The sequence below is a fragment of the Triturus cristatus genome, chromosome 6 (genome assembly GCF_964204655.1).
Source record: "Triturus cristatus chromosome 6, aTriCri1.1, whole genome shotgun sequence".
NCBI classification, from domain to species: Eukaryota; Metazoa; Chordata; class Amphibia; order Caudata; family Salamandridae; genus Triturus; species Triturus cristatus.
The window spans coordinates 1806637466-1806651628 of NC_140589.1; the positions used below are offsets into that span (position 1 = coordinate 1806637466).

The 14163-nt window shown below is 47.2% G+C and overlaps 1 protein-coding gene across 1 annotated transcript in view; it reads right to left on the reverse strand.

Annotated features, from left to right (window-relative positions):
• Window positions 1-14163, reverse strand: part of LOC146822050 (dynein regulatory complex protein 1-like) — a 1074594-nt gene that overhangs the window by 871975 nt on the left and 188456 nt on the right. The window contains exon 4 of the mRNA XM_085613165.1: window positions 8477-8660. Coding sequence (XP_085469291.1) covers window positions 8477-8660 — 184 coding nt within the window. The remainder of the gene's footprint in view (window positions 1-8476; window positions 8661-14163) is intronic.

Genomic DNA, 14163 nt, shown 5'->3' on the forward strand with positions numbered 1-14163 from the left:
GACAGGTGCCGCACACATTGCCTTTTTCAAGGTGTCAAAGGCTTGTTGACACCCCTTGGTCCAGATTACCCGTCGAGGGTGCTTTTTGGAAGTGAGCTCAGTCAAGGGAGCCACGATAGTACCATACCCCTTGATGAAGCGTCGGTAATAACCGGTGAGGCCCAGAAAGGCTCGGACCTCCGTCTGAGTCTTGGGGGGTTCCCAGGCCATGATAGTTTCAATCTTGGCCTGGAGGGGTTGCACCTTGCCCCGACCCACCAAGTGACCGAGGTACACTACCGACCCCTGCCCGATCTGGCACTTACTGGCCTTGATCATCAGACCCGCCTGCTGCAAAGCCTGAAGGACAGCCTGAAGGTGACACAAATGTTCCTCCCAGCTGCTGCTGAAGACAGCGATGTCATCCAGGTAAGCAACCGAAAAGGCCTCCATCCCGGAGAGGACCTGGTTCACCAGCCGCTGAAAAGTGGCAGAGGCGTTCTTGAGCCCAAAGGGCATTACACAGAACTGGTAGTGACCCTCAGGTGTGGAGAAGGCTGACCTTTCCTTTGCTCCATCTGTCAGGGAGGTCTGCCAGTACCCAGATGTGAGGTCAAAGGTACTCAGATATTGGGCAGCTCCCAACCGGTCAATGAGCTCATCTGCCCTTGGGATAGGATGAGCATCGGTCTTTGTCACAGAATTCAGTCCCCTGTAATCCACACAGAACCGGAGTTCTGGGGTGGTGCCCGGCGTGGCAGCTTTGGGTACCAGTACCACCGGACTGGCCCAGGGACTGCTTGAAGGTTTAATCACCCCCAGCTCTAGCATCTTGGTGACTTCTCCATGGATGCTAGCCTTCACCTTATCCGATAAACGGTAGGACTTGGACTTCACAGGTGGGCTGTCCCCTGTGTCCACATCATGGGTACACAGATGAGCCCTCCCCGGGATAAGTGAGAACAAGGAGGCATATTGCTCCAAAACCTGGCGGCAGTCCCTCCGCTGTTCAGGAGTTAGGGATGGTGAGAGGATCACTCCCCCCACCGACCCATCCTTTTCCTGGGACGCAAAAAGATCAGGAAGAGGTTCACTTTCCTCTTCCTCTGATCCATCAGTCACCATCATGAAAGTGACCTCTGGTCTCGCTTGGTGGGGTTTGAGGCGGTTGACATGGAGCACTCGATGGGGCTGCCTGGGAGTCTTAAGGTCCACCACATATGTGACCTTGCCCTTCTTCTCAATCACCTCAAAGGGGCCCGACCAGCGATCCTGGAGGGCGCTAAGCTCTCCAGGCTCCATAACCCACACCTTCTGGCCAGGCTCCAGCTCCACCGGGTGAGCATTTCGGTCATACCATTCCTTCATGACCGTCTGGCTGGCTTCTAGATTTTCGGAAGCCTGCTTCCACAACCGAGCCATTTGGCTACGAAAGGCCAGCATATAGCTCACCACATCCGGGGGAAGTTTTCTGGGAGTCCTTTCCCATCCATCCTTCACCAGGCTGAGGGGTCCACGAACAGGGTGTCCGTACAACAGCTCAAAGTGGCTGAAGCCCACTCCCTTCTGTGGTACCTCCCTGTAGGAAAACAGCAAACAAGGTAGGCGGATGTCCCATTTCCTCCGCATGCTCTCGGGCAGACTCCTGATCATGTCCTTTAAGGTCTTGTTAAACCTTTCCACCAGACCATTGGTCTGGGGGTGATAAGGGGTGGAGAACCGGTAAGTGACTCCACACTCTTTCCACATAGCCCGCATGTATGCCGATATGAAGTTGGTACCTCTGTCCGACACAAATTCCTTGGGGAACCACATCCGGGTGAAAATCCCCATCAGAGCCCGTGCCACCGCAGGTGCAGTAATGGTCCTCAGAGGGATAGCCTCTGGGTAACGAGTGGCATGATCCACCAGAACCAAGATGAACCTGTGACCGGCAGACGTTGGTGGATCTAATGGCCCAACAATGTCGATGCCCACCCTTTCAAAGGGGATGCCAACGACAGGCAGTGGTTCCAGGGGAGCCTTCAGCTTCACCCCTGTTTTCCCACTAGCTTGGCAGGTTACACACGTCCTACAAAAAGTGTCGGACGTAATCCTCATCTGAGGCCAGTAGAAATGAGGGACAAGTCGAGCAAAAGTCTTGTCCGGTCCCAAGTGTCCTGCCAAGGGTATTTCGTGAGCCAATCCCAACAGGAAGGCTCGGTAACGCTGGGGAACTACCAAGGCCCGGGATGACCCATGCACCGGAGCCTTGGGTTCGCTATAGAGGAGACCATCTTCCCAATATATGTGGAAGTTCCCCGAATCGTTACCCGCTACCTGGGCTTCGGCCTGCCGCTGCAAACCCTCAAGGGTAGGGCACTCCTTCTGGGCCCGACAAAGCTCCTCCCTAGTAGGTCCTCCCTCCACCTGCCATTCTGCAGGGGTAGGTAAGCCCTCCAGGGAAGTCACATCCCCCTCTGTAGACTCTGGGACCACTTCAGTCGCCCCATCCACCTTCTGAGGTGCAGATGCCGGGGCAGGCTTCCCCTGTCCCCGTTTACCCTTTTTGGCAGCTGGTTGGGCCTTTGTCCCAGGCTCCAACCTCTGTGAACTCCCTCTTCGGGCAGTCACGGACCGTGTGTTGGCACAAGTCCACTCAGGTGTCCCCAACATCTCCATGTGAGCCTTGAACTCGACCTCCTTCCATGCCGTATGTTCAAGGTCATTTCCCAGCAGACAGTCGACCGGCATGGCAGGGCTTACCGCAACTCGTGGAGGACCCGCAACCCCTCCCCACTCAAAGGGAATCTGGGCCACCGGATAGTGACCCTCTCGGTTGTCAGCCATCACAACCGGGTGGACTACGTTGGGAACTACCTGCTCCGGGGACACCAGCTGACTCCTTACCATAGTCATGCTGTCTCCTGTGTCCCTCAGAGCCTCCACCCTCTGGGCATTGATGGTGACCCATTGCCTGTACTTAGTAGTATTCGAGGGCACATGGGTCTTAGGAACCATCTCACAATCCCCTAGGGACACTAAGGTTAGCCCTGCCCACTCACCTCCCTTATCTAGGGGCAACTCCTCCCCGAGCACTACGCTCGCCACCCCAGGGGTCTTTCCTCCAATGGGAGGGTGTGGTCTCTTGGGACACTTGGCATCCCCCTTGTAATGTCCGATCTCGACACACTCATAACAACGGACAACCCTAGGCAGCTGACCACGGTCAGGATAAGGGGGTTTGTGGGGGCCAACCTTAGGAGGGAATCCTAATCCCTTTCCTTGTGAACTCTTTTGGGGCCTTTAGGGAACTCCTTCTTTTTGTCTCCCCCCTCTTTCTTCTGGGGGGCGCCCTGACCTGCCCCTTGGAAATTCCCTCCAGTCCCTTTTGAGGATACCCGGGTACTTGCCCAGATATCCGCCTCCTCTGCAAGCTTCCTAGGATTAGTTAGCTTGCTGTCCACCAGGTGTTGACACAGCTCCGGAAAACTTTTCTCGAGTAGGTGCTCCCTTAAAACCAGGTTATACAACCCCTCGTAGTCTTTCACCTCACTGCCCTGTACCCAGCCCTCCAAGGCCTTCTTGGCGTAGTCCAAGAAGTCCACCCAATTTTGGGTGGCCAGATTTTGACTACCCCGAAATCTCTGCCTATATTTCTCAGGGGTCAGCCCAAACTTTCTAATCAAGGCGACCTTCATGGTGGGGTAATTGGTCTGCTCTCGTTGTTCCAGAGCTAAAAGGGCGTCCCTCCCCACCGGAGGCATATACCTATATAGACTACCCCCCCACTGAGCTTCGGGGATCCCATAGGCTCGTAAGGAGACCTCATAGGCAGCCAACCACTTAGCAATGTCATCCCCGACACCGTAGCTGGCGACTACGTCCTTGGGTAGATAGGGTCTGGGCTCTCTGGTAATCTCTCTATGTACGCTGCCACCATTGGGACTGCTTGGGGTTCCAAGCTGTAGGGCCTTGAAATCCAATTCCTTCAAATGGAGCTCATGGAGGAACCTCTGCTCCTACCTCTCTTTTTCCAAGCGGGCTAAATCCATTTTGAATTGCCTCTCTTCCCTCCTGTCGACTAAATCAGCTGAAGACAGGCTTCCCCCCGAAGCGCTACTACCCGCTCTTGAAGGGGCACTAGGTCCTACATCCATATTGCCGCTCCCAGGGGGGAAAAGTGATTCTGTCCCTTCCGTGGTGTCCGGTCCTGCCCCCTGCTTGAAAAATACCCCCCTCTCCTGGCAGAATTCCTTTAGCTGGGTTACGGTATACTCTTCCAGCCTACCCAACTCAAACTCCATCCTGCCAGGTGGACCCCAACACTGTGGAAAAGAACTTCACGTTAGGGGACCCTTCCTTTTAAAGGAAGTCACACCACAGGACAGAACAATTTCGAAAAATTCCAATCAGGGAGACAACCTGGAGAAAACTCCAATAATAAAACAAAAATCAGGTGTAGGGTGCATGGCGCACACTAAACTGCTAATGAGTGGATGCAAGCACAAACTCAGTATCCCACCGCTGAACACCAACTTGTTGGACCTAACGTCCTTGGGGTAGCTTGGCTCAGGCCGAAAGGCTTTTACTCAGTATTGCATGTCGTGTTTGCATCACACCCAACTCACACCTTAGCGCGACACCACTTAAAAAAAATGACACTACACCGAATATTTATAAAGTTTCGAGAAAGTCTTTATCTTTCCTTCTTAAACGTGGTTAATCAGTTTCTTTTTTTTATCCATCACATTTCAGGGTAAAACATTTCATTGCATTTAAATTGACAGTACCATTCCCTTCTTTACTTTAGTACAGCAGATACTTAAACGCCTTCTGAGGTTTCCATCCTGCGCCTTGACTCTGGAGCACTAATTTAAATTCTCACAGACAGCGCTCCACAACATTTACATATTACACGTTTTCAGATAATCATTTAGTCTACACGGTGCTCTTCTGACAGATGGTTTTCCTAACTGCTATACTTCCTGAATCTTATACTGTCACCAATAATCAACCCTTTACATTTAGATACTAAGCTGGAGAACGACAATGCTGCTGGCAGACAATTAGTTACATCTAGACCGTTCACTTGTAGGTTACTTTATCACCAAGACTAATCCATTACAGTTAAGCAGTACATATGAACTTTTGCTGTTACTAGAAATTAATCTGCTACTTGCAGCGCTATGCTTGAAATTCTTATTACGTTGACTTCAGTCTCACGTGTGGTTATGCCAAAGTGCCGGTATTTATAACTTGAACCTGGCTTCTCCAAGGGACCAGCAACCGGGTCTAACAGGTCATCATCTGGCCTTAAAAAGCGTACTCTCCTGTTCCTTCCCCCCTTTTATAATGCCCAGCTTACTGTGTACACCTTGAGTCCTCCTCACGGAAAGTTCAGCAGTGCCGGGAGGTGCGTTCCCTCTTCTCGCGGAACGGAGCTCACTCGTTGGCAAAGGGAGACCTCACTAGGGGGCGAAAACAGCGCACACCCACCGACCACCTCCCCCAAGGGCTTCCCTGTGGTGTGGTGTGGTCTCCCCAGTTGACGGAAGCCTCGCCCTTCCGCTACCTCACCGCTGCTGTTCCCACTCCTTAGCGGACTCTACCGGTCAGGCGCTGTTTGAATTCCACTCCGCTTCTGCTGGGAGGCGCGCCCGCAGCCGCCAGAAGCAGTGCGGCCTGCGGGGGCGCGGCCTCCAACCTCGACCGGCAACAGTGGGGCGGCGCTTCTGCGTCGGCCTCTCTCACGTGACACCAGGACGGCGGCTTCAAGGCCTGTCACGTCCCTTTCTTCCTGAATACAATTTTCCTCACCCCCACGGATGCGTCGCCTGCTCGCCAGTCACACTCACACGAGGCCCGATTCCTCCCACAGACCTCTCGGTGACAGCAGACAACTTCCTGAGGATAATAGGTAACCTCCCGACCTCTGGGTGGCGGCGGTGAATGTTCCAGGTAGGGACTCGTGGAAAGGGGGGGGCTGAAATTAAGGGTGTCAGGTTCACACCGGAGCAGATGAGTAGGCCAACCAATCTCTTGATTATTGGGCACGGACACCTCCCCTTTGGTCAGGGTCGGTGGACAGTCGCTAGGGCTAGTTTGATTCGAAATCCCAGGCAACAACAGGGATGAGGGAAAGGTAGTCCCAGACGGCGATTCTTCCCCTGGTCCTCCTTCAGGGATTCTGACTACACGGAGGCCCCCAAGGTAACGATGACCCCCAAAGTCATTGGCTGTGATCAGGGACAGGTCAAGAGGTTGAGGGTGGTGTCAGCTGATGAGGGAAGTCACGCAGACCCTAAGACGTGTCAATTCCCTATCTAGCGCAGCCACCTCCCCACTCAGGTGCCTTACTCCTGACTACCTCACAGCTCATCTACCTCCTAAAATGACCGACCCCCCCTCACCTCTATTTATAACCTGGGGCCTGACTGGCCAGAGTGGTCCAGAAGGTTCCGGAACCTCTCATGGCAGTCTATGGCCCAGGTTCTGAGGCGACAGTTGGGACCACCATTTTGTGAAACCACACTCCCCCTTCCTCCATTTCTTTAGTGAAGCACCTTGCGCCTCTCCCTCAGATAGTGAGAATGGGGCGCCCAGAACCTCTACACCAACATCAAAAAGAAGTTAGTGGACAGAAAAAAATGAGGGGGTAAAGGGAAAAAAAAATGAGGAGGGAACAGCCAGAGGGCTGACAGGTCTAACAATGTTTTTTCATTTGATATGGGTTGTTATCGCTAAGGATGCAAGTTTCCCTATGGTTTTGTGAAGCCATTGGTGTTTAGTTACAGGTGTATAATTTGAAAGTACATTCGGAGGAACAAGGGTAGGTTTCTTTAGAATAGGTGCAGGAGTTCGAAAAGATCTCTTGGGAAAGAGAGTCTTTAATTGGTTCCCAAAATGTATCAACAAAGATGGTGAAGTTCTCTTTGTCAACACTTGCTGGCAGTAATATGTAGTCTTGAGGTTGTGAATGATCATGCAGAGCTCTTTCAGGTCAACTGTTTTGAAGTTATACCAGTGTGTGTTTAGTTTGGGAGTGGGTTGCTCCTAGTTAGCTGAAGAGGGAGATTTAAAGTCTCTGGTTTTGAAAATTCTGTCATTGAAGTATGATAGAAACTAATTGCATTTAGCCATAGATGGGTCTGGTACTGAGTTATATGCAGGAGCAGTGTTGGAGCGCATGAAAAAAATAAGACCTTCAATAGGTTAGAGCAACACTCTCGGCCTGATTACAATGTACCCATTACATGACAGCTGTTTGCACAGGGATCACAATTATAAGTGGTGTGATGTTTAGAGAACCCGGTCAAATTTCCAGGTACAATAAAAATTGCACCCTGTGTTAAACTTTTTAAGAAGGGGAAAAGGCCTCGTGTTTAACTGTATACATACATTTTGGTATGATAAGCACAAAAGTCTGCATGTTATTCCCAAACAAGTTGGAATATGAAATAAGGATTGCATGCAAAAACAAAATTCAGGGTTGGACTTTATAGATATCATACTTATCACATCTAACAGGTTCCACTTGTAATCATACCCTAAGGATGTTATCACAGCAATTTAGATTTTGATTCTGTTGCTGATTTGTATGATTGCTGATTTGTATTTTCTTAAGAAGGGTTTTTATTACACAATTATATTTGAAGACTTGATTGTTCACCAAGCATTCTCCCTAAAGTGAATTTCTTTCTGAGAACCTTGGCTGACTGGGCTTCCTTCTAAGTTCTTTCATTAACGTGGGGGCAAGTAATTAAACAATTGAAGCAGTGACTTCGCTGCAGTTGGTGAACATGTTTTGATGATAGTTAGATGACAATTTAGTTGACAGGATCTCTCCCAGAGTCCCGTCAGGTATATGCTTGAGTGAATGTTTCCATATTTCCTGTGTGCGAGTTTTGACCGGTGTAAGGCAATAAGGGATGCATATTTGAAACAGCATTGGGAAGTGGTCAGCCTAGGCAATTTCCAATGGCAATTAGCATTTAATGAGATCTGGGTTGACAATTGTGAGATCAAGTGTGCATCCTTTCAGGTGTGGAATACTTTGTGCAGATCATGAACCTGAAGGAGATTTAAAACGTTTGCTGTTTTGGTTACCCTGGTTAATATTAAAATCATCTGAGAATGTGTTGGTAGTATGTGGCTCGTCCAAGAGAAACCTTCAAATTACCTTCAGAGACCAGAAGGCTTAGCCAGCTTTCAGGCGCATTTATCTCGTCATTAGTGATCTCAACATCCCTCTGCCCACCTTCAGACAATCAGCCTTTGGTCCACCTTAAGACAACCCGCAGCTGGTCATTAGATTCCAACAGATTACTTATTTTATTGAATAAGGAATAGGTGCTTCCTACTTAAATTATGATATTCCATTGGATTGAATTGGCAGCAGGTAACCTTTTATCAAAAGGCTGTTAAAAAGGCTCTCGCTTGCAGTTCGAACCGGATCTATCCTGTCTTTGCCCAACAGCATTGACCATCCTTTACTTAAAACCCCTCCTCCTCTTACCTGCTGCAGTTCACTGATGAGGTTGTTCTTCTGCTCAATGAGTTGGGCACACTGCTGTTGTTGTTCGTTCAGTATTTCCCAAATATCCTGAGGGATCTCCTTGTTCCCAGCAATAATCAATTTGTTGCTGATGTCCTCAAACATCTCCAGGCTTGCCTTAGCTTCACTGTCGAGTTTCTCAAACCTGCCATCAAAAGTTAGCTCTTATTAAGTTGAAGTATAATCAGTACATAAAAGTCAATTAAAAACGTTTCCTTGTTAGTTTCGTACAGTAAGTCTTCTAAGTATATTTTGTGAGCTCTGTTTTTTCAGCCTGAACCCCTAAGACAAGATTCATCCCTGCTACTAGAGCCTAATAGACTGGTTTTCCTGAGTTACAGGCACAAGAGGAGGTCTGTTCAACTGCATTGTAGCCACTTCTGCAATCAGTAGAAGCTTGGAATATACTCCTGTCCCTGCAATGGCTCCTCTTCATAACTGTTAATGTCACTGAAGATTTACCAGAATAAGCTACCATCTCAAGTATGATTAGTTCTCGATGCAGCAAATAAGGCGAGGAGCTCATAAACTCTTGAAGTCATTTATGTCTCTCAGATGGGCTCATAAACTCTTGAAGTCATTTATGTCTCTCAGATGGGCTCATAAACTCTTGAAGTCATTTATGTCTCTCAGATGGGCTCTTAAACTCTTGAAGTCATTTTCTCTCTCGTTTGCATGAGCGGGGCTGTTTGCAGTGGTTTGACTGTGGCCAGAGTAACTTGCCAATAGAACAGTATGCCAGGACCTGTAAGCTACAGTAAAAAGCAAGGACTCCTGACACAAGACAGCTTCAGACCTCAGTCTCTGAACCTTCACACACAGGTAGTTTCTCACCCATCGCACTCCAGGCCTCATGTGAGCACTGTACCTCTTTCCCCATCAGTGGCTTCAAAGATATTCTGCACGTGCATAGCTGGAAATCACCATCTTTTGACCAAGAGCCAAGCAGGGATAACGGGATATCCAGCAAATGAATGACCCTAGAAACTGAAGACAAACACTTTTCTCTCCAATAACAAGCCACGTTTGAGATGAAAAGAAGGACAGTGGCCTCTGGGGGCAGCACTGTTGGTGTTACCATGAATGACTAGCACTGACCAGGAGCTCTCCACTCTTTTAAGTGAAGTCTCATATGCACTTTACAGCCCATCACACCACCAACCCATGCACTCAACGCCTCAAAGGGTTCCTCCATCGCAACATGATTTGTTTGTTTATATCTATAATTCCCATTGATTTATACCGAGCACCTAACTTTGTTTCAGTGCATACTGCAACACGGAGGAACTGAAGCAGTAGAGAGTGTACAACCACCTACAAAGACATAGATTACTGCATTGATGCACATACTATAAATACTATAATAAGGCATTGACCAGTTAAAGAAAATGAGATACCGTTTTGGTTAGCTATGAAAACCTATCAGTTAGAAGCAGTGTTTCCTCATTCGACTCCTCAGTATAAACACTGGATTCTGGATATGGGCCTACAGATGCGGGTAGCACTACATTCACAACAGAGTGAGTCATGGGAACCCATATTTAATATATTGAATAGGATTGTCAATGATAGACCATCAACTGTGAAACTATGGGAAGATTTAAAACCAATTCAGAAAGCACACGGGGCCCCGCCCACCGTAGAGCTAGGTATGAAGGTATGAAGTTCATAGGTGATATAGACACAACAGCAGAGATTGTTCTTCGTAATATTAAAAGGGATGCAGTGATTTGATCAAACACCAGACATATGCTATAAAAGTACAGGATCAGAAATAAGTGGTACTACCGAATAATATTTCTCAGTTTTATGCTTCCATGGGGAAGGATACCTTTGAGTTAAACCATAAACATCTCAACTGAAATTCAGAGAGTAGAATAAGAATAGTCAAGAAGAAAAGAAGCTGGAATCAAAATGATTCTATGGCGAAAGTGAAAAATCCCAGAGTGGATTGAAAAAGAAATTGCAGTTTTATTGTAGAGATAATGAGCAGGCAGAGTACAACCTAAGCAATAGGAGAGAAATAAAGAAGCTAGAGATATCAGTCCTCTGAAAAGCATTATCGTGCAGATGAACAATCAGAGTCAAGCAGAGGTGCCCAATCTTTCCACGGACCTGACAAGGGCAGACCAATCAGCAGCGGATACATGATATTTGGGGGATTGGGACCATCAAGGTAACCTTTTCAGAAGAATCTGCAAAATGAAAGCAGGATGCGGCACAGAAAAAAGAGTTCCACAGAAGACCGCAGAGCGGGCGCTGCTCATGCTAGACAGTGAGGTAGAAATACCAATAACACATCAGAAGATTAGGTCCCAGATGATAGTAGAGGGGACTATGGACTATAAGACAAATAGAAATTCCACGAGGGCGCCTGAAAAAGCAAAATGCAATTTACAAAGTTAGGATTCAGACGGAAGGAGATATTCAGCAAATAATCTAAATTATAGTCCCTTTGGTGGAGGAAGTTATAATGGAGCGTTTTCTTCACTGCTGCTCCACCCGTTTAAGGAGTGGTTTGGCACAAAATGGGTTCTTTCGAAATGTAATGGGGAATTATGAATGAACTGCAATATCAATAAATCTTCACTCTGTGCCTTCAGCAATGAACATTCGGATACTAATTACACCACTAATATTCAAAAATATAAAACCACAATTGGCATAGCAAATGGGTTTTGGCACTCAAAGCCTAGCCCATAGTCATACTATTTGACTTCTCTCACATTAAGTTAAACTCAATTCAGGCTCACAAAAATCGCAACATGAGTATAGGGATAGCTCAGGGATAATTCCAGCACAAATAATGTTTACAGTGTAATATGAATGTAGTCTCACACATTGATGACATATACATTGCAGATGATTCCCATGAACACTTACAGAATCTAGAGAGAATAGCTGAGACAGGTTATTAATTAAACTTATAGAAAACCCAAAATATGCTTTTGAATGTAATCTTCCTAGGATGCAATTTATCCAATGAAGGAAAAGGACTCGCACCTGGGATCTTGGAAAACATGGGGCACTTGAGGGGTGAGATCCATGTATCAATTTATTGCACCTACATTTGCCAAGGCAGACTGGAAAGATGACAATACACAAATGCCCTCGCTCTGTACTTCAAAACAATCATTACTAATCAACACTTCAAAAAATCATGCAAATCTTTAGTAGGAAAATAATCTGTAAATCGTTTGCCAGTACCTTAAACATGAGTAATCATATCTTTCTAAGAGGGTTGTGGAACTCGCTGCTTGTAACATAGTGGCCGATGTACTGCAACATTTCTACCCCACTGCGTCCTGTTTACTAGTGTCTTTCTGTGGGCGGGGTGATGTAGAGCAGTGGTTCTAAACCTGTGGTCTGGGGATGCCTGGGGGTCCATGGGTGCTTAGAAAATGAAATAATATTAACAGGTTAATAAAGAGAATATAAAAAAAACTAAATGTAAAGTTGAACATTTTAAAGCATTCTGTAAATTTGAAGTAATTTTAAATTGGAAGCTAAAAATGTTTTAGTATCCGCAAATTGATTAGTGGACACAGTGCAACGGCATCACACAGAATATAGGATGGACGATGAGTGGCCTCAAGTGAATTTAGAAGAAGTTCCGATCTTTCCATTAAAAACGTTTTCTTTTTTTATATTTGTTTTTGAATTAAATATGATATTTTATTATTTGTGTATTTGTTTGATGAATAATTGTTTCTGTTTTTTTTTCATTTATTGTTTCGAAAATGCTTAGACCCTGGTCACCAGCTTCCAGTAATGATTAAGTGGGGATCCACAGAGGTCAAAAAGTTAAGAACCACTGATACAGAGGATATATGTAGAGTACTCCAAACCAAAGACCCACAACTCCTCCTTGGAAAAAAAAAGTTAATTAAGAGCAAAATCTTTGCTTGAGTGGAGGTGAATGGCAAGACATGCTCAGAACAAATGGATCTCGAGGTACATGAGGTTACATGAGGCGGAGTTCTGCTGGCGCCGCTGCTTGTTATTTCTAAACTGCTTTTAACTCACTGTGTATGATTTTATCCGCATTCCTGCTGATATTGTGGTAGTGTGACTGGGCATTAGGCATTCTTTGCTTCGCGCTCGTTTGCTCCGACCCCGGTCCACCGCAGCTGATGCTGATTGAGTGGAGGGCGGACACACACGACACGACACACCCCCCTGCCACGTCAGACGCTAGGCGGCAGGCAGAAGATTATTTAAACGCCGATGCCAAGGACGCGCTCGGTCGGGCTCAGGGCCAGTCCCCCTGGTCCTTTCACGCCAGGGATACTGTGTTATTCTAGAGATTAACTTATGAAACTTGATCCTGTCAGGGGGAAGGCGAGTTGCCCTAGGTTCTCGCCTTCTGAAGATCAAGCAGTCACATGCACAAAGTGCCTGTTGCCTTTTCCCCATATTATGGCTCTCTCTATTAACCATCTGCCCAATTTCACAGGAAGCAAATCCAGGCAAAATGGCTCGCCTGTTACTAAATGTCTTCTTCTTAATGCTAGGTCCCTGATCAAACATAGTATGGAATGTGCTCTCTTCATTGAGGAACACAACATCAGGATGGCATTTACAACCGAGTTAGAAATAAGGTGGAAGCCATCTTTTCCTCCTTTTCTCAACAGCAAAGAGGGGAGGTGGGGATCTTAGTTAGGCCAGAACCAAGTGCCATCAAAATCTGTACCTCTATTAGAGGGCTTGACACCACTCGAGATGCAAGATTTAGTTAATCTCTTAAAGGCATCTCGATCCGGATCGCCCAGGGACCCATGTCCAGTGTCAGTGATTGAAAGTGTCCCTGAGGCCATTGCCCCGATCCTTACTCCTTTGTTTATTACCATCCTTAATTCTGGCCAGTTTCCCAGGTCCTGGAAATCAGCTTCAATACTTCCGCTTATAAGAAAACCAAAATTGGACCTTTTGGATCCTAGCAGCTAAAGACCTATCTCGCGCCTCCCATTACCGGCTAAAATGATCGAGAGGGCTATGAACGTACAACTCAGCACATTTATTCAGATCAATAGTGTGCTAGATCTCACTCAATGCGGCTTTCGAGCTCGCCTGATCAAAGCTACGCAGGAGGTGCGAGAGGCGATGGACCAAGGTGGCGCAGCAATTCTGATTATGCTAGATTTGTCTGCAGCCTTCGATACGGTCCACTATGAAGTTGTGATGGACCGGTCATCGGCTGCAGGGGTGCAGGGCAAAGCCTGGAGCCTCCTGAAATCTTTCCTGACAGAATTCAGATGGTGCACTTGGGTAGGTATAGGTCAAAGCTGTTTTCTCTTCCTTGTGGGGTTCCACAGGGTTCTTCCCTAAGTCCCATGCTTTTTAATACCTATGTGGCCCGCTGGCAGCACTAATAAGATCTTATGGGTTCCAGTTAACATCTTATGCGGACGACACACAAATTGTGTTGTCCCTACAGCGAGGCAAGGAACTGGAAACTGGACTAAAATGCTGTGAATGCATGAAAGCTATTGCCGGCTGGATGTCCTCAAATTGCCTAAAACTTAATGCAGGCAAGACGCAGGTCATAATTTTCGGCAATAACCCTAACATCTGGACCCCTGATTGGTGACCTGAAGAAATGGGAATCCCCCCGGCCCCTACTAGGAAAGCCAAGAACTTAGGGGTGA